This window comes from Entelurus aequoreus, linkage group LG01 (genome assembly GCF_033978785.1).
Source record: "Entelurus aequoreus isolate RoL-2023_Sb linkage group LG01, RoL_Eaeq_v1.1, whole genome shotgun sequence".
Lineage (NCBI taxonomy): Eukaryota > Metazoa > Chordata > Actinopteri > Syngnathiformes > Syngnathidae > Entelurus > Entelurus aequoreus.
The window spans coordinates 48,427,448-48,447,515 of NC_084731.1; the positions used below are offsets into that span (position 1 = coordinate 48,427,448).

Below are 20,068 nucleotides of genomic sequence, written 5' to 3' on the forward strand. Positions count from 1 at the left end.
TGCAAGTTTCTCTTGTGTGCAAGCTTTGACCAACACAGCACAGCATGGAGGCCTCTTCTCCTAAAAGTGTTATGTAACGTCCTCCCCAGGTGCCCTTCACTGACCTGGTCGATGCCGCCAAGTGTGTGGTGAAAGCTTTGTTCATTCGGGAGAAATACATCAACAGATCCATGCAGTCCTTTTGCAAGACCACGGCTCAGTCCTTGCAGGACCTGAGCTTGAAGCCGCAGGACATGGGACTCTACGACGAAATCGCAGAAACCCCCGTCGACGTCGGTAACGTGATGCAGGATTGTCTTTTAAATTTTTCCACATGATAGTATTTGTTCACGTAAGCACCAAGTGTTCATTAAGAAACATTTAACCATCCATCCACCCATCCATTTCCTACCTCTTATCCCTTTCGGGATCGCGGGGGGTGCTGGAGCCTATCTCAGCTACAATCAGGCGGAAGGCTGGGTACACCCTGGACAAGTCGCCACCTCATCGCAGGGCTGACACAGATAAACGGACAACATTCACACTCACATTCACACAACCATCCATCCATCCCATCCATTTTTTACCGCTTATTCCCTTCGGGGTCACGGGGGGCGCTGTAGCCTATTTTAGCTACAATCGGGCGGAAGGCGGGGTACACCCTGGACAAGTCGCCACCTCATCACAGGGCCAACACAGATAGACAGACAACATTCACACTCTCATTCACACAACCAATGCATTTTAAATCAGGGATCTCAAACTCGCGGGCCATTTGCAGGTCCGTATTTTGTGACCCTCTACTAAACTTCATAGTGAAGTGTAATTGTGGCCCATGCACCCAGCGCAGCTAATAGTTAAATATATTATGCAATCTTGAATCTAACTGTACACTAAGAACACAAAACTGACTGCTTCAACAAACACACAAAGAGTAACTTCCTGTAATCAAGCAGAAGTGTCTCCTGAGTAACTTCTATCCATTTTCTACCGCTTGTCCCTTTCGGGGTCGCTGGAGCCTATCTCATAACTTAACAGGTTTCAAGTACAGTGGAACCTCGATTTACAAACTTAATTGGTTCTTGAACCCCGAAGGGAATAAGCGGTAGAAAATGGATGGGTGGAATTGGTTCTTGAATCAAAAAGTGTTTTTAGTGCAGCACATTTCTCCATGAGGAACAATGTAAATAAGAGTAATGGGTTCCAGTCTTGACAAAAGTCCCTAATTTTTAAATGAAGATTTGTACACTTTGAATACAATATAAAGTGCTATACAGTACTGTACATAAAAAAACATTGAGATGATGAATCAACCGTCTCTCTATCAACAAGCCAAAACAATAACAACAAGCTAAACTGTCCTGTATGCGTTGCTCTGCCATAGGTGCACACACGCAGAAGTCCCTTTGGTTCCCTAAAAAACGATCAGAAATCACGAAAATTATTAGCTTAAACAACCTAATTGCTACAATAATACAAATTTTAAAAAGTAAAATCCACTTACATTACATTCCCGGGCGCGGCACTGCTGCTGCCCACTGCTCCCCTCACCTCCCAGGGGGTGATCAAGGGGTTGGGTCAAATGCAGAGGAAAAATTTCACCACGCCTAGTAGTGTGTGTGTGACAATCATTGGTACTTTTAAAAAAAATAAAAAATAAAAAAATAAAACATCGGCAAAGGTAGCAGACGGGGGGGGAAACGGAGGGGGTGGGCGTGTGTGTGACAGTGCGTGTGCATTCTCTTGGAAGAGGTGCTGCTAAACAAGAGGTAGTCTTCTCTTCCGCTGTAATATAAGTTTGCTTTGGTATCTTTTTCCAAAAAAAGGCAGTTTTCATCAAAATTTGAAACTTTTTGTGATACAAAGTCAACTCCCTCAATCTCTTCAATACGAGCAATCACAAAATGGCTGCCAGCGTGACACAAAATTAATGAATGAAGCGTTCGCACACAGAGACATCTTTGGCGCAATCAAAAAGTTTCTTAACTAAAAAGTTCTCAAAAAGAGGAGTTCTTAAATCAAGGTTCCACTTTATTAATTTTTTACATTAAATTTTCTATTTCTAATGATTTAAGTCCTATCATAGCTCAGGATTACTTTCGCTGCTGGTAAAAGTAGTTTACACATTTAGTCACGTGGTTAAGTGTTTTAAATTTTAAAGATGCTAAGACCAATCCAATGTATGTCAATATAATAAATATAATAATAATAATAATGGATTAGATTAGATTAGATTTAAACAGCACTTTTTTCTTTCAACATTTTTGCCTTGTGTTATATGGCACATCTAATACATCTTAATATTTATTAATTGATTTTATTATTAGAGAATAGGGATGGGCGATATGGCCTAAAATCTTTATCGCGATATATATTGCAGCCTCCTGTGATAACGATATACCGTATATCACGATATAATATTTTGTATGGAAATTATAATAGAGGGCAGCACGGTGGAAGAGGGGTTAGTGCATCTGCCTCACAATACAAAGGTCCTGAGTAGTCTTGGGTTCAATCCCGGGCTCGGGATCTTTCTGTGTGGAGTTTGCATGTCCTCCCCGTGACTGCGTGGGTTTCCTCTGGGTACTCCGGCTTCCTCCCACTTCCAAAGACATGCACCTGGGGATAAGTTGATTGGCAACACTAAATTGGCCCTAGTGTGTGGATGTGAGTGTGAATGTTGTCTGTCTATCTGTGTTGGCCCTGCGATGTGGTGGCGACTTGTCCAGGGTGTACCCCGCCTCCCGCCCGATTGTAGCTGAGATAGGCTCCAGCGCCCCCCGCGGCCCCAAAAAAGGGAATAAGCGGTAGAAAATGGATGGATGGATGGAATTATAATAGAACAATAATAAAACAGGTTACAACGGCTTCTAATATGCAGCCCTTTGAGACATTTGTGATTTAGGGCTGTATAAATAAAAATTGATTGATAATATAGCTGTAATGTACTGAGTTATGTCTACTTGTAGTATTTTACCAAAACTATTATTAATCTACTAGGTTACCATTAATTGTTGGTTACCTAATGTTGTAACATGTTTCTATCTACACTTCTGTTAAAATGAAAACACTTATTCTTCTGTTTGAATACTTAACATTAGTTTTGGGCAATACTACAAAGTTGGGTATAAAATAGGCCACCTGCTGTAGCATACGTTTGCCTTTAGTTTACAGCAAGGGTGTCCAAAGTGCAGCCCGCAGCTAATTTTCTAAAAAATTGAATTACAAACATAAAAATCTGGAAAAAAAGCAAACAGGTGAAATGTAATGAGAAAAAGTTGCAATGTTGACCCCAATAACACAGAGCTGCGGTCATTGCTCAAAAAAGAATAATTAATCAAAATCAATGTTGTAATGAATTATTGACCTATTCCAGGCTCCAATCAAATATTCCACTTTGAGATATTTTTTGGGGAAAATATTACATATTTTGTGTGTTTACCATTAAAAACAGGGTTTTCTTTGATAAAAAGGGCATTAAACATTTAAAAAAATTTTTTTTTAACTTTATATCGACAGATAGACCTGAAGTTGATCAAGAATTTTAAGTGTTGAATGAAAATCAATCAATCAATCAAATAAAACATGACTTATTTTTAACATTTTTATTACTGAGACACTTACGGGTTTCTAGGACCAAACTTAAGGGGAGTCTCAGAGGTTAAAATGAAATCTATATATTTTATTGATTTTAAAATAGTAAAATATCAAAATGGCCACCGCATGGTAACATTTTTCAGTGTGCAGCCCTCACTACAGCATCGTGTCGCCAGCTTGCTCCTCTTTCAAACCCTCCGACAGAGCTTGAAGTGAACTTACAAAAAAATTTAACCTTGTATCATCGACTACGCGGACCGCAGCGCTCTCAATGGTCGATTTTTTTTTTAAATAAATAATTTCTAGCCATTCCTGTTTTCCCCTCCTGCGAAAGTGCCACTTCGGATCAAACACTTCCAACGTGTACAATAAAAGTGACGATGTTCCACATCCATTATTTCCGACAGGCTTCCTCTAACATTCCAAAAATATGCATGTTATCTTAATTGGTGACTCCTTAGAATTATCAATATGTATGAATATGAGTGTGAATCATTGTTTATCTGTAAATGTGTCCTATAGGGATATTCCTATCCGATACTGATCATCCATTAGTGAGATTGGCTGATACGATACAGATCGCATGTATTAACTGTACATTTAGTGAGTGCTATTATTATTGCAAATAATGGACCAGAAGTCATTGACCATTTGTCCAATAATTATAACATTTTGAGTACAATAGGATAGTCTTTGCCGTGTAGTCTCCTCTTGCACATACCAGATATTCTTAATTGAGTTAAGGTTTAGCCAATTTGTAAATCGCATGTGGGTCAAATGAATCCAAGCGTTGTTGTATTATAATAAAAAAGACTATTGATGGAAATTCTGCTCATTCATCATATTTAGGCAGTCAGCTGATATCTATTTTGATGCACATTATATCAAACTGAACATTTGGGGTGTCAAAAAACCCCAAAATGTTCTTATTTGTAACGATTTTTGATCAATAATCGATTCAAAAAATCTAAATTGTATTTTTTTTTTTTTTTTAATATTATTTGTATTTATTCATTTTTTATCTAATCTGTCCTGTCCAGCCACTCAGGCAAACAATATTGTTGATATACGTTTGTAGATGCCCATATTTGCTGTACAGATTTACTTAAGAAAAGAGAAGTGTTTGATACTTATCTTGTTGCCTTATATGTATTTAACTTTATGAAATGTTTGGGAAGCATTTTATTAAACAAACCTAGTTTTCTTTTAAGTAGTATAGATATTGATCAGAGCTGTTTATCTATTTTATGGAGGAATGTAGTTAATCGTAGAACTGGCATCCAATGTTATTAAAAAAAGTATTGATTTTGAATTGAGAATCGATTCTGAATCGAATAGTTACCCCCAAGAATTGAATCGAATCGTGGGGTGCCCAAAAATTCACAGCCCTACTGGATATGTAGCAGTCAAATGGCAAATATTTCACAAGAACACATCACCTGATGATTCGCCTTCATTTTATAAACAGATGCCCCCGTCCACCCGCCTGTTTCTGAGACGCACCCATACGACAATCAGGACCCCCAAAATATGCCCCTGGATGCGGGATACAGCTGCAAGATGGTAGACGGCGTCATGCATGTCTACACCAAGAACAGCGTCATGGACAAGTATGTTCATATAAATGCAAAAACAATCTTTGATTAGCACTTAAGTATTTATGCGGATTTTCTGTGTTTTTATACAGAAGCACAGAATTAGACCTGCCCTATCCTGACCTGAAAGAATACATTGCCGACATGAACGTTATGATGGCTCTCATTATTAATGGCCCGGTGTAAGTGTTTTATTTTTTTACTGTCATGCCATGTCCTTTGCAAATGTTGCTGATTTATTAGCCTCGTTTTCACTCGGCCAAGGATGTGTGTTACCTTTTTATTTGGGTTTATTTGTACTAATGTAAATTCTACAGTTCAACTTGATTCTGCTAAGAATGTTCTAAACTTTGGGTGACTTCAATAAAAGCAGTGGTTATATTTTAACCGAAAGCTGTCCCTCTGTGTTCTACCAGGAAGTCTTTCTGCTACCGTCGCCTACAGTACCTGAGCTCCAAATACCAGATGCACATCCTCCTGAATGAGATGAAGGAGCTAGCATCCCAGAAGAAAGTCCCTCACAGAGACTTCTACAACATACGCAAAGTAGGAGCTTCTTTCTCCAGTTCAAAGATGAACTAAATGTAATTTAACATGTACACCTCTAGGGCCCAAAACAGTTGTTCAGTTTAAAGGTTAGCGCTCTAAAATTTCGTCAGGGAATCTTTCCACAATTTTTTTTCTTATATAATTGCATAATCTCTTTGATTGCAATGTTGTTGGGCAGGATATAAACTAAAGTGTACATATCTTCTCTTAAGAACTCTTTCGGCCTCATTGACTTCCATTTAAATTTGCCACTTTTTACGGACTATAATTCTTGTATTTTGCAATATTTTCTCCATGTAAACTGAATTAATCAAATTTTTGTCAATTGAAAATTGGCCCTAGTGTGTGAATGTGAGTGTGAATGTTGTCTGTCTATCTGTGTTGGCCCTGTGATGAGATGGGGACTTGTCCAGGGTTTACCCCACCTTCCGCCCGAATGCAGCTGAAATAGGCTCCAGCACCCCCCGCAACCCCAAAAGGGACAAGCGGTAAAAAATGGATGGATGGGAAAACTAGCAAATATTGTTTTAGTGTAATTGCACACCGTAATCACCAGATGGCACCAGAAAAACATTACCATAATTCTTAGAGCTTTGATGAGCGGAAATGCCATTCACCTGCTGAAATGCAATGAAAATTATCTTGGGCGGTTATATAAAGACTTGTGTAAGCTCAATAAACTCAAAAGTCTTGCCTCCTTTCTTGCTCATTCTATAAAAATATGTTCTGTCTACTTGTCTACTGTATCAAAATCAATGTTGTCTTAAGTTATTGACCTATTCAAAGCTGTAATTACCCAACCTCAAATATTCCACTCTGCAACTTATTTTATTATGAATATTGCATACTTTGCATTTTTCCAGTATAAAAGTACAGTTATTTTTCCCCAAAAGGCGATAAAACATTAAAAAAAGCATAAAAATAAGAAAAACGTTCTATAATTGGATAAAATATAGGTTTATTGTTAACTTGACACTCATGAGCGGATCCCTGTTGGATCCTAAGTGTAAGTGTGTGTATAGTCAATGTTAAGGTTGCACAAGAGCTAATGTGGTGAAGTCCCGACAAATGTTCAAACCCTGCAACTGTGTCTCCAGGTAGACACGCACATACATGCTTCGTCCTGCATGAACCAGAAGCACCTGCTGCGCTTCATCAAAAGAGCCATGAAGAAATACCCTGGGGAGATTGTTCACATCGAGCGCGGCCGGGGTCAAACTCTCAAGGAGGTCTTTGAGACCATGAATCTTACGGCTTTCGACCTGAGCGTGGACACGCTAGATATGCATGCGGTGAGAAACGGGAGCAAACGTCAAACAAACTGTGAGAAAGTACAATATTGGTTACACTACCTTGCTTTTTACAGGACCGCAACACGTTCCACCGCTTTGACAAGTTCAATGCCAAATACAACCCCATCGGAGAGTCCATCCTGAGGGAGATTTTCATCAAAACTGACAACCATGTTGAGGGGAAATACTTTGCACACATTGTCAAGGTGTGTACTATTTTGATACTATAAATAGCTACCAGAAGAATCTCCTATGTTGTTGTTTGTTTTTTCAGGAGGTGATGGCAGACCTGGAGGAGAGCAAGTACCAGAACTCTGAACTGCGGCTGTCTATCTACGGGCGTTCCAGAGACGAATGGGACAAGCTGGCCCAGTGGGCAGTCAAACATCGGGTGTATTCGGATAACGTGCGTTGGCTTATCCAAGTACCCCGTCTTTTGTAAGTCACACCTCGTCAGCTTTTAATTACCAAAGTCATCACTGCTTCTTCTTATTCACACACAAAGTACCTAAAGAAGACAAAAGCCAATACAGTGGAGCTTTGATTTCGTAGGTGTGTGAACATGGTCCGTGAATCAAAAAGTTTGTATAGTGAAGCAACAATGTAAATATGAATAATTGGTTTAAGCCTCGACAAAAGTCCCTATTTTAGTAAAAAAATGCACTCTCTGTGAAGACACTATAATGTATATAAAAAAAACACAAGGGGGTACTAGAATAACAATCTCATTATCGAAACTGCAACAAAGCGAGCTGAACTGTTAACGCGCGCGTGCACAAAAGTCCCTTTGGTGCGCTCAAAAACATTATCAACCTTGTTGCTACAATAATTTAAAAAAGTAACAACTTATTTACCTTGCTCCCCATGAATGTTTTTGGCATGCATACCACAAGAGGAGGCAAACGCGTTCAAGGCTGAGACTTGATGCAGAGAAGAGAGAAGAGGGGGCAGGAAGGAGGGGCAGCGTGTTACTGCTCCTAAGGAGAGTCCTCTACTTCTGGGGTTTTCTTGTTTTCCCTATCCTCTCTAAGTCTTCTCTAATTCCACAGCGATTCCCTCTTTCTTTCCAGGCTGTTTTTTGGCTTTTTGGCAAAATACCGTAGACAAAACTTGATGAATGGCATGAAAAGAAACAAACGCTGAAGCACTGGCAAGTGGCGACAGAGTAATGGACTTCGTAAACAGGATGTGACGTAGGCGGGTCTACCTCTCCAAAATGGCCACGCCCCGTGTGTACTGTACTGCACAGGAAGTGACATCCCCAAAATGTCAGCGCCCTAAGGCTCCCAGCGCCACATAAAATAAATTAATGAAGCGTTCATACACATTTTTTTGAGAATTACAGGATTTTAAGTGTGCCTTACAGTCCGAGCAATACGGTACTTGTGCAAAGCTGTACAGCCAGTTAACATCTAAATGTCCTCCAATAAGCACACCAGGTTGATATTTTCTTCTGCTTTACAAAAAGGTAAACATAGTAGGCTATAGGCTACTAGGAGCTGGCAGCTACGCAACAGCTAAGCAGACAAGCTAGACATATGTAATAATCATTGAACAATATTGCAGTCTAAAGCAGGACATATGTTAATATAAAAAAGTATCAAATATTTACAGTTTCGTATTACACATACAAAGTCTAAGCAGAAGCGTATCATTCAATTTCCCTGTCCGCCTTGTTCTTTTTACTAAAGTATAAAACATCACGTGAAAATACAATAATCTAATAACAAATTCACACAAATGGAGGAAAATTAGGTAGGTATAAAAAATACTTTATTATTGGCAATTTCTGTCAAAATAAATCCAAAGTGATTAAAAAGTCCATGTCAGACAAGATGTGTAATTATATTTTTGCCGTCGGTGTAAATGTTCCTCTTCCTGTATTTCCAGTGATGTATATCGTACAAAGAAGCAGTTGGCTAATTTCCAAGAGATGCTGGAGAACATCTTCCTGCCGCTGTTTGAAGCCACCATCAATCCCCGCAGTCATCCCGAGCTGCATCTCTTCCTGGAGCACGTGAGCCAACGCACCTCTTGTCTCCAGCTCATTCGCGCCAGCTGAGACTTAACGCTTCTTGGTCGTAACAGGTTGTGGGTTTTGACAGCGTGGATGACGAGTCCAAACCTGAGCACCACATTTTCAATCTGGACAGTCCTCTGCCGGCCAACTGGAGAGAGGAGGACAACCCGCCCTACTCGTACTATCTCTACTATACCTACGCTAACATGACCGTGCTCAACCACCTCAGGAGGTCACATCCACGCAGCAGTTCTACCAACAACGAAACAAAATTTTAACAGTACATGTCTGTGTTTTTTTGTTTGTTTGTTTAAAACAGGAGGCGAGGATTTCATACATTTGTGCTACGACCTCACTGCGGGGAGGCGGGGCCAATCCACCACCTGGTGTCGGGTTTCATGCTGTCAGAGAACATCTCTCATGGTCTGCTGCTCAGAAAGGTCAGCACCACACATACTGTCTCATTTACTTATGGATCATATGTAAGGTTAGGACCAAATGTCCATACTGCAATGAGCAATATGGATAACAATTATTTGGTACGGTAGGCTACTGTGCAGTTTCGATACGGTGACTTTTACAAGCATATCATCCCCTTCATGAGCGTTTTTGTGCATATCCTTATATAAACACTGCATTAGGGTTGTCCCAATACCAATAATTTGTTACCGGTACCAAAATGTATATCGGTACTTTTCAAAATAAAGGGAACTACAAAAAATTTTAATATCTGCTTTATTTTAACAGAAAATCTTACAATACATTAAGCATATGCTTCCTATTGCACTCAAAGAATATTTTTAAAAGGTTAAAAGAGAAATTAAAAGGCATTAAACACACTGGGCTTTTTTTGTTGCACTCAAAGAACACTTTAGCAATTTTCAATATTATATATAGTCTGCCATAATCAAGGATTAGGTTGAGTTGAGTTTGAGTTTATTTCAAACATGTATACAACATACAACATACAACATGATACATCACAATTTCCAGTTTCTCTTTTCAACATGTTCGAAAAGGTGTAGGAAGAATTAAAGCTTTTTTAATCCGACCCCTTTTCCTTTACATAGCAGTTGCTAACACTTTTGTTCACTTCCTGTTCTCAATTTCCATCCATCCATTTTCTACCGCTTATTCCCTTTTGGGGTCGCGGGGGGCGCTGGAGCCTATCTCAGCTACAATCGGGCGGAAGGCGGGGTACACCCTGGACAAGTCGCCACCTCATCGCAGAGCCAACACAGATAGACAACATTCACACACTCGGGCCAATTTTTAGTGTTGCCAAAATGGTACTCCATAAGTCTGTTGGTGTTATATTGTTCATCTGTAAAATAAAAAAGCTTATTACTGATGTGGGAGAAAAAAATTGTATCTGGGTCTATAACATTGTCCAAATCCTGTTTTTTGTGATCTTTGTTGCAGAAGTTTTTCAGTTCTATATTTTCTTGTTCAACATTCTTTGATGTTGTTTCAATAATCTCTATAAGTGTAGAGGGATGTGCTCCTGAATGCAGGTCTTCTTGTTTAGTGGTCCCTTGGAACATTGTAGTGTTGGTGTTGAACTCAGGTGTTTGTTTTCCGTCCGACTCCATTATCATTGTCGTTGTGTCCACTTTAACAATTGTCCAGGTCCTTGATGTCATGGACAACAAGTAGTCTTGCTTCTGGACCTCAATTCCACTTGATGTAGATTTTACAATTTGTGCTTCAGGTTCTCTGAATTTTTCCCTGCTTTCTCAAGTCACGTGCTTTCTTGGCGATTTCAGCATTACGTTTTGTGAGATGCTCATTAATGTACACAATTGTTCCCTTCAGCTTCTAACCCCGTTTCAGCAGTGCCATTTTAGATTTTCTTTTAACGAGTTTCACAAGGATGTCTGGAGTGGTGTTGATGTTTTTTCCATTCAGTTGGATGCATGTTTCGATGGTATTAATGTCAATTACAATTTCCTTTTATTGCAGAAAGTTGAACACTTGCTGTTCTGCTTTCGCAACATCCATTTCATCTGGTTCTCCTCCATTATTCACAGCTTTTGCATAGGATCTTGGTTTAATTCGATGCCCTGTCACGATGATATCATTCATTCGTTTATCCTGATCCATTTAATCTATGATATTCCTCAGCATGTTTTTGTCTCATTTCACTGCAATAACTTCTTCTTGAAGAATCCTCATTTCTTGACGCATTTATTGAAAGTCCTTTCTTATGTTGTTGGGTTAGAATAGAATAAAAAGCATTTTTGGCATTATATTAAATGCTTCATGATTTATGGTTGCCACTCCTGATCAGCGCTTTAAGAAAAACACAATTACTAGTAAATACTAAAACAAAACTATGGATAAAAGTACACGGATCAGCTATGTAGCAGGTAAAACACACTTTGGTAAAGATAAAACACAAATTATAGTCATTTCATTTGCATTAGTTTACACTAATTGGGCAGTTTTAACGCCGCTAATATTTGGCATCAAGCCAAGCAGCTGTGTTTGCGTCTACCTATCTACATGTGCACAGCAGGGGAGCTGCTTAACTATGTTTTGGGAGTAGCGTATGTGTTTTTGTGAGAATGGCAATGTGTTGGCTTAGTGACGTCAGTGAGTGAGTGGGCGAGGAAAGAGAGAGAGGTAGAGTGTGCAGTGGAGTGAACGGTTCCGGTTGTGTCCTGCAAAACTAATGATAAAGCAACTGTCATGAATTGGCGGCCTTGTCATTCTGACCCGAAAGCGTAGTTTAGCAGACCCATTGCTGGATAAAGTGAAAGGTGTACTGTTGCCCCTGACGAAAACATCGGCCCTGGATGGAGAGTCCCCCCGTGCTCCTCGACTACGGTCTGCATGGGAGCCGAACAGCAGGACATTATTACCTGTCACTTTTTGTGCGGATCTGAATGCTTATTATTTAAATGTTTACTTAAGTTTGAACTTGAAGCAAAGGTGGTAATACTAATCGCCACGTTTGACGAGGCGTATTTAAAGCGTCACCTTTGTTAGTTTTGAAGGCCAAATACCTCCATATTGCGCTTTACGCACCCTCTTTATTAACCAGTAGAATTGTCGTTTTTTGCCAATCTTCCTCTCCAAGATGTTATTGCTTGTATGCGCTTTGTGCGTGCGTTTTGACACACTTAATATCATGCACCTCGCTCTGTAGTACCGCCGCACAGCATCATATGGATGAAAAAACGATATCAGGTTTTTTCAAAAGCAGTATAGTACTGCAGTACTTTATCAGTACTGGTATACCATACAACCCTACACTGCATATATAAATTGAGAATGTGTTCATGTTTGGTTATTACATATTCCATATTAATTCAACATACAGTAAAATAATATATATTTTTATTTTTGTTAATACATCTAATTTATAACTTTAACTATAAATGGACACATCAATTTTTTTGTTTGCTTTATCTCTGGGTTGCTCGCAGTGGTGTCTTGCTGCTGGGGGAAGCAAAGTTTCTTTATTCGTACCAGAAGGTAAAATATGGTTGTGCAGACGGTAATTCAGCATCAAGACAAACTGAGACAACATACACAAATACACAAAGAAATTAAAAACACAAACAATCATTAGTTACAGCACACTGTGGAACAGTAAAATATATCTACTATTGAACCAATATTAAGCCGAAAATGCTTGTGAACATTAATAAATAAGTCAAGTGAACTTTTGACTGCAGTCTGCCCGCCAGAAAGCTTTTCTCTAAAACAGAAATACTGTCACGTTTTAATCCCGTGTCCGTAGTGATTAGTCAATCAATCAATCAATCAATGTTTATTTATATAGCCCTAAATCACAAGTGTCTCAAAGGGCTGTACAAGCCACAACGACATCCTCGGTACAGAGCAAGTTCAATGCAGGAAGTAACTTTTTACAAAAGAAATCAACAACCAGCACCACACTAGAATTAAGTTGATATCAAATAGGAGGCAACATCACACAGCAAACAACACACAACTTGTAAGTACCAACGCTACTACTACTATTACGTGGAAATAATTAGTCATCACCTGATCAGTGTTTGGAAGAACAACATTACTAACGCCGTTACTTTAACTAGTAACAAGTAATCAATTACTGATGTAATGTCTGAAGTGGCATAAAACACTGAAAGTGATTGTTCCTATAACCCCTTTGTTTCAAATGTTTGTTCCACTTGTGGCGCGGGCATCTTGTCTGACTCACACCATACACAGCCTTCCTTGTCACGTATTCTTCCTTTTCCCGCTATCCATCCACTAATTCAAACTGATCAAGCAGCGCAATTGAAGATTGTTTTATTTATAAAAATCAAGGAACAGAATACTCGGGGAAACAAAATAAATGGTAGCCTATATAAAGCCGAGGTCTACAGACAGGTGAGGTCAAAGACGGTATGCTGGTGCCCGACTGCCAATCACGCGCCCAGCACGCTCCTGCCCCTTATGGGCCTGCGTGGGAACTTTTCACCACCTGCAAACGGTGCACACTGACATACACACATCAATCACTCAAAATAATAAAATAAACATGGATTCAAGGATTGTATGGCTCTATATTTGGCTCCTACAATGTCATTAGCAAAATGTTTGATGTAATGTAATGTGGTTTTATGTCAACAAGACAGCGCCAGAAGCACAGCAAGTTCAATGCAGGAAGTAACTTTTTACAAAAGAGATCAACAACCAGCACCACACTAGAATTAAGTTGATATCAAATAGAAGGAGGCAACATCACACAGCAAACAACACACAACTTGTAAGTACCAATGCTACTTCTACTATTACGTGGAAATAATGAACAACAAATCAATAATTAAAGTGACAAGCTTGCTATCCCATAATACCCCATTTGTGTGCAAGGAGACTACAGCCATGGAAGCACATCTCTTTACTGACCAGGGGTAACACAATCCAGTAAAAAGATTCACAAACACAGCTGAGCTAATGCTGCTCTGTCTGCCTCTCACAGTCATGTCACACAGCACTTGGCAACAGGCACCGCCTTTTAAAGGCTCACGCTCACACACTCTGCATTCATGAAACATCTTTCAACTGCATATGCCAGATAGTTTCAGTTTGTTTGTTTTTCCAAGTACTGCAAAAAATACTTTCCCTAGTAATTAATACATTTATTAGAGAGTAGTTATGTTACTAATTTAATTACTTTTTGGCAAAGTAATAAGTAACTATTAGGGTTGTACGGTATACCGGTATTAGTATAATACCGCGATACTAATGAATCATATTTGGTATTCTACCGCATGTAAAAAGTACCGGTCTACACCTAACATCTACTGTAATGATACCAAGTACAGGAGCGTATCTAGTCAATACTACTATGATTACATCGTTATTTTTTAGCATCACAAAATCTTCTTTCGTTTAAAAATAATTTATATTATGTTTATAAAGTCAGCAAATACTGTATGTCCCTGGACACATGAGGACTTTGAATATGACCAATGTTTGATCCTGTAACGACTTGGTATCGGATTGATACCTAAATTTGTGGTATTATCCAAAACTAACTTAACGTATCAAACAACAGAAGAATAAGTGATTATTACATTTTAACAGAAGTGTAGATAGAACATGTTAAAAGAGAAAGTAAGTAGATATTAACAGTAAATGAACAAGTAGATTAATAATTCATTTTCTACCACTTGTCCCTCTATAATGTTGACCAAACAATAGAATGGAAAATGACACAATATGTTACTGCATACGTCAGCAGCTAAATTAGGAGCCTTTGTTTGTTTACTACTAAAAGACAAGTTGTCTTGTATGTTTACTATTTTATTTAAGGACACACTTGCAATAAGAAACATATTTAATGTACCCTAAGATTTAAAAAAAAAAATAAAGCCAATATTGCAATTTTTTGTGGTCCCCTTTATTTAGAAAAGTACCAAAAAGTATCAATATACATTTTGGTACTGGTACCAAAATATTGGTAGCGGGACAATACTAGTAACTATAATTAATCACTTTTTGAAAGTAATTTTTCCAACACCGCACCCGATTCATGACTGAGCAATTTATATTTTTCAAAACGACAATAGTTAAGAAAAGTGTTTGTCTCTGTCATGTGCGTCATGTGCGTGTCCTCAGGCCCCTGTGCTGCAGTATTTGTACTACCTAGCTCAGATCGGCATCGCCATGTCGCCGCTAAGCAACAACAGCCTGTTCCTCAGTTACCACCGCAATCCACTGCCGGAGTATCTGTCGAGAGGCCTCATTGTGTCCCTGTCCACCGACGACCCCCTCCAGTTCCACTTCACCAAGGTCAGCACAAGGGCGGCACTTCTTTTGCCGGGGAAATACAGTTATCCTCACTTGTTTGTGTGTGTGTGCGTGCCCAGGAACCTCTTATGGAGGAGTACAGCATTGCAACACAAGTGTGGAAGCTGAGTTCCTGTGACATGTGTGAGCTGGCAAGAAACAGTGTTCTCATGAGTGGATTTTCACACAAGGTAAATTGCGTTCTTGATTATTGCCATTCTTTTTTTTTAATACATCATATGTGCCTGTTTCACTTCTGTAACTGTTTTTGTTGAACACTATCAACACAAACGGCATGACGTAGTGGGTAGAGCGGCCGTGCCAGAAACCTGAGGGTTGCAGGTTCGCTCCCCGCCTCTTACCATTAAAAAAAACCGCTGCCTTCGTGTCCTTGGGCAGGACACTTCACCCTTGCCCCCGGTGCCGCTCACACAGGAGAATGAATGATGAATGAGTTGTACAAATGAATGATGGGTTCTCACTCCTATGTGAAGCGCTTTGAGTGTCTAGAAAAGTGCCGTTATTATATTATTAAACATGACATTTAGATTTTGGATACAAACAAAAACTGGGGAGCAAACACTCATGTAATGATATGAAAATATACTTATCATTATTATCACAGTGTTGTTAAATGTGCCCAAAAAGTACTTATACACACACACACTAGGGGTGTAACGGTACGTGTATTTGTATTGAACCGTTTCGGTACGGGGGTTTCGGTTCGGTTCGGAGGTGTATCGAACGAGTTTCAACACAAACATATGAAGTAGCCGCCTAAGCTAAAGTCTTAACAAGCTGCTCTGCTTTCTGCCTCTTGTCTCTGTCAGTACTCTACACAGCACCCAGCATTGTCCCACCCACACAACCATCTGATTGGTTGCACGCAAAGCGGTAACAGCCAATCAGCAGTGCGTATTCAGAGCGCATGTAGTCAGTGCTTAGCGTTTCGCAGGTAAGCATCAGGCAGCGGACTCTCCCCAAATTATGATAAACACCTCCCAGTCAACTACTATTAACATCACTATGAGCCCGTTGACGTTCTAGAAATATAAAAGGCAGCTCAGCTCGCTCACAGTCCTGGCTTGAAGTGAAGGCTAATTCGCTTTTAGCGTAACGTTAGCTCATTTTGTGTGTGTGTGTGTGTGTGTGTGTGTGTGTGTGTGTGTGTGTGTGTGTGTGTGTGTGTGTGTGTGTGTGTGTGTGTGTGTGTGTGTGTGTGTGTGTGTGTGTGTGTGTGTGTGTGTGTGTGTGTGTGTGTGTGTGTGTGTGTGTGTGTGTGTGTGTGTGTGTGTGTGTGTGTGTGTGTGTGTGTGTGTGTGTGTGTGTGTGTGTGTGTGTGTGTGTGTGTGTGTGAGAGAGAGCAAAGCCCTGTCTGTCTGTTATTTCACTTTACCTTTTTCTGTGTTGATTGAGCTGTGTTGAAGCAGCAAAAAAGGACATTATGTTAAATGAAGAGTTTCTGTCTCTGATAGTTCATATAATGTAAGTGCATCATAAAGCCTACATGAACTCCATGGTGTTCAGGGATGAATAGTCTTTCCTATTGCTATTGTACAATTTTTTTCAGCTATAGTTACATTAATCATTAGTAATGGAGCAGCCTAGTTTTGAATGACAGGGTCCCTGCTATCACATGTTGATAAAAATATTACCTTTACATAATCAAAATCCACTACAGGCTTCCCAAATGCTGTAATAAATTAAGCATGATGAGTTGACTTGAAACTGTTTAATGTTGCACTTTTTTGTATGTAGAAGAAAAGTTGTGTCATTTTATTTAATCTGAGCAACAACTTGAGGCAGTTTAATGTTGATTTCAATTCCCACCTTTTACCTTCCTAGTCACGTCCGTTGTGTCCTTGGGCAAGACACTTCACCCTTTGCCTCTGATGGCTGCTGGTTAGCGCCTTGCATGGCAGCTCCCGCTATCAGTGTGTGAATGGGTAAATGTGGAAATACTGTCAAAGCGCTTTGAGTACCTTTGAAGGTAGAAAAGCACTATACAAGTATAACCCATTTGTCATTTATCATTATTAACGTGGGCAGAATTATTATAGTGTTCCCAATGTTAAAAGGATAAAGCCATTGTTTACAAATTTGGTAAATAAATAACCAAAAAATGTATATTTTGTTGTTTTCTTACTGTACCGAAAATGAACCGAACCGTGACCTCTAAACCGAGGTATGCACTAAACTGACATTTTTGTGTACCGTTTCACCCCTAACACACACTGAATTTTTTTAACCAAGTTTCATTTAAAAAATGTTGAAATAAATACACACAATATACTTTATTGACAGAAGAAACATTAAATATTGTTTTAGCTTCTAGAGGCATTGTTTTTTTTAGTGTTTAAATATGTTTTATCTTCTGTTTTAATTCATAATATTAATTATACATTTTATTCAAGAATTGCTTTTCAAGACACTCAAAGACGCTGAAGAAACCACCAAGAATAAAAACAGATCAGTCGAACAACCAATATTAAAAGTAATAAACATTAAAAACAATTTGTTGTTTCTTAATGGGGAAAGACGTTAATGTTTCTTATCTTCATATTAGCATTTAAGCTAGCTAGCAAGCTACCATTAGCTAGTCCATGAGTGTATCAAAGTTTTTTTTAATCATTTTAATTCAAAATTGTACTTCTAACCTTCGGGAGTTTTACTGCGGTTTATCATTAATAGCGTTTATCATTACATTCCTACTCCCAGTGCTTCAAATGCTGCCATCTTGTGGAGTTAGTGAAATAAACTACATCAGGAGTAGGGACGTAATGATAAACGCTATTAATGATAAGCCACGCTAAAAGTCTTAATAGGTATTATTACTGTATTATATAAAAATTATCGCAAAACCGTGCTTGATAACTGCACTTTGATGAACTTATGGACCGACTAGCTAGACTTGTTAGCTAACTTAAATGTTAACATGATCACAAGAGACATTAGGCCTTCTTCCACCAGAACTGTAAGAACTTTTAAGTTCCTGGAGCCTTTAGTTTCACAGCTCAGGTAGTTTAATACAAATCACGCTGATGACGTATGGATGAGTGGTACAGTATATTTCTACACTGACACAATGTAAATAAACAATACTAGGTCATATTTATTTTACTGAAGTGCATATAAATTAAATACAAAGCAATCATATACAAATCGATTTGATTTAAAAACAAAGTGTACTGAATTTTACATAAAAAGTCAGGCATTTGTCCACAGTGTCCAACAGTCAGAAAGTGGTGCCCTTAGTAAAAGATGACTTCATGAGGGTCAGGCGATTGCTTATGTTCTATTTCAGCTGTAAATACAAATATATATATATATATATATATATATATATATATATATATATATATATATATATATATATATATATATATATATATATATATATATATATATATATATATATATATATATATATATATATATATATATATAAAATAAATAATAATAAACGTCAGCGTTTATCTAACGGCGACAACATTAATGTCCATCCATCCATCCATTTCTACCGCTTGTGAAGGCGGCGTACACCCTGGACAAGTCGCCACCTCATCATAGGGCCAACACAGATAGACAACATTCACTCTCACATTGACACACACACAGATTTAACATTAGCCTGTTAGCATTAACATTCGGTTCACTTGGGTTGAGACGAATAACTACACAATGGCATGTGACTGACAACAAAGTAAATAGTTAGTAAATCACATCAAATATTATCGTTATACCCCTCTTTCATTTCACATTTGTCTTCAACGACGAGGTCGCAGTCCCAGTGAGCAGCTCACCTTGCCGCTTTAAAGTCCGACCAAATACTTTATTTTCCTCTGTAAGTACGATTAAAAGAATCCGTCCGCTTTGCGTATTGAAAACATGAATTAAAAATTCATAAACAAACTGCATACTAATTCAAAGACTATTACTGAGTAAAACACTGCAAGATAGTTACACTAATTAGCATCTTATTTCTAGGAACTAAAAATAGTTCCTGTGGAACTTTATTTACCTTGGGTAGTTTTTGGTGGAAACGCAGCAGTGGTTTTCATTTACCAGGATGAAGGGGAAAGTTCCTGCGGTGGAAAAAGGCCTAAACGGTACAATTTTTCTGTACTTTTGTGTGTGTTAAAACATATTCATTGTTTTTAATAATAAAATCAAATTTTTTATTGCAACATTTAAAAATTAGCTAATTATGATAACTGTTGTCCAGGTGTTATCTTATTTTATTATCACATTTCTGAGTATCATCTGCATGTGTATCATAAAGCTGCAATTGCAGTTGCAATTTCAAGACATTAGATGGCAGTAGTGTATAGTTTATGGTGTGTTTCATTTCAGTCTTTGCGGCACCCTACAAAGTGTTAATACTGTAAGTGTTGTACGAATTAACCGGACTTCAACGTTCATCTTAGTTGTAATTTTTATTAACACATTTAAAGGTGCTGAAATTAAAAAGTTAAAATTGCTAATGCTAGACAGTGGCATGTAAATAGTAAAGCCAATGTATATTAGCATCAAGCCAGGGCATTTGCATAAAAGTGGAGCCTTACTTAAAGGGAAACTGCACTTTTTTTGGAATTTTGCCTATCTTTCACAATCATTATGAAAGACATGACGACAGATGTAAACTGCTTTTTTAATTTATTTAATATTTAGAATTCAATAAAAAAAAAATACAAGAGCTTATGGGAGTCTCTTTATTCTGCCCTTAAAAAACATTCAAACACCTCCATTAAGGTTTTATATACATGCTG

The 20,068-nt window shown here is 38.4% G+C and overlaps 1 protein-coding gene across 5 annotated transcripts in view; it reads left to right on the forward strand.

Annotated features, from left to right (window-relative positions):
* LOC133653992 (AMP deaminase 2-like) overlaps positions 1-20,068 on the forward strand; it is a 99,177-nt gene that overhangs the window by 65,662 nt on the left and 13,447 nt on the right. For all 5 annotated transcript variants that reach the window (XR_009826804.1, XM_062053906.1, XM_062053932.1 and 2 more), the window contains exons 6-17: positions 90-276; positions 5,045-5,186; positions 5,264-5,353; positions 5,588-5,717; positions 6,818-7,012; positions 7,087-7,218; positions 7,287-7,450; positions 8,903-9,029; positions 9,101-9,264; positions 9,352-9,472; positions 15,129-15,302; positions 15,380-15,490. Coding sequence is in view for 4 of the 5 variants with exons in the window: in XM_062053906.1 (XP_061909890.1) it covers positions 90-276; positions 5,045-5,186; positions 5,264-5,353; positions 5,588-5,717; positions 6,818-7,012; positions 7,087-7,218; positions 7,287-7,450; positions 8,903-9,029; positions 9,101-9,264; positions 9,352-9,472; positions 15,129-15,302; positions 15,380-15,490 (1,737 nt within the window). In the remaining variant the exon portion in view is untranslated. The remainder of the gene's footprint in view (positions 1-89; positions 277-5,044; positions 5,187-5,263; positions 5,354-5,587; positions 5,718-6,817; positions 7,013-7,086; positions 7,219-7,286; positions 7,451-8,902; positions 9,030-9,100; positions 9,265-9,351; positions 9,473-15,128; positions 15,303-15,379; positions 15,491-20,068) is intronic.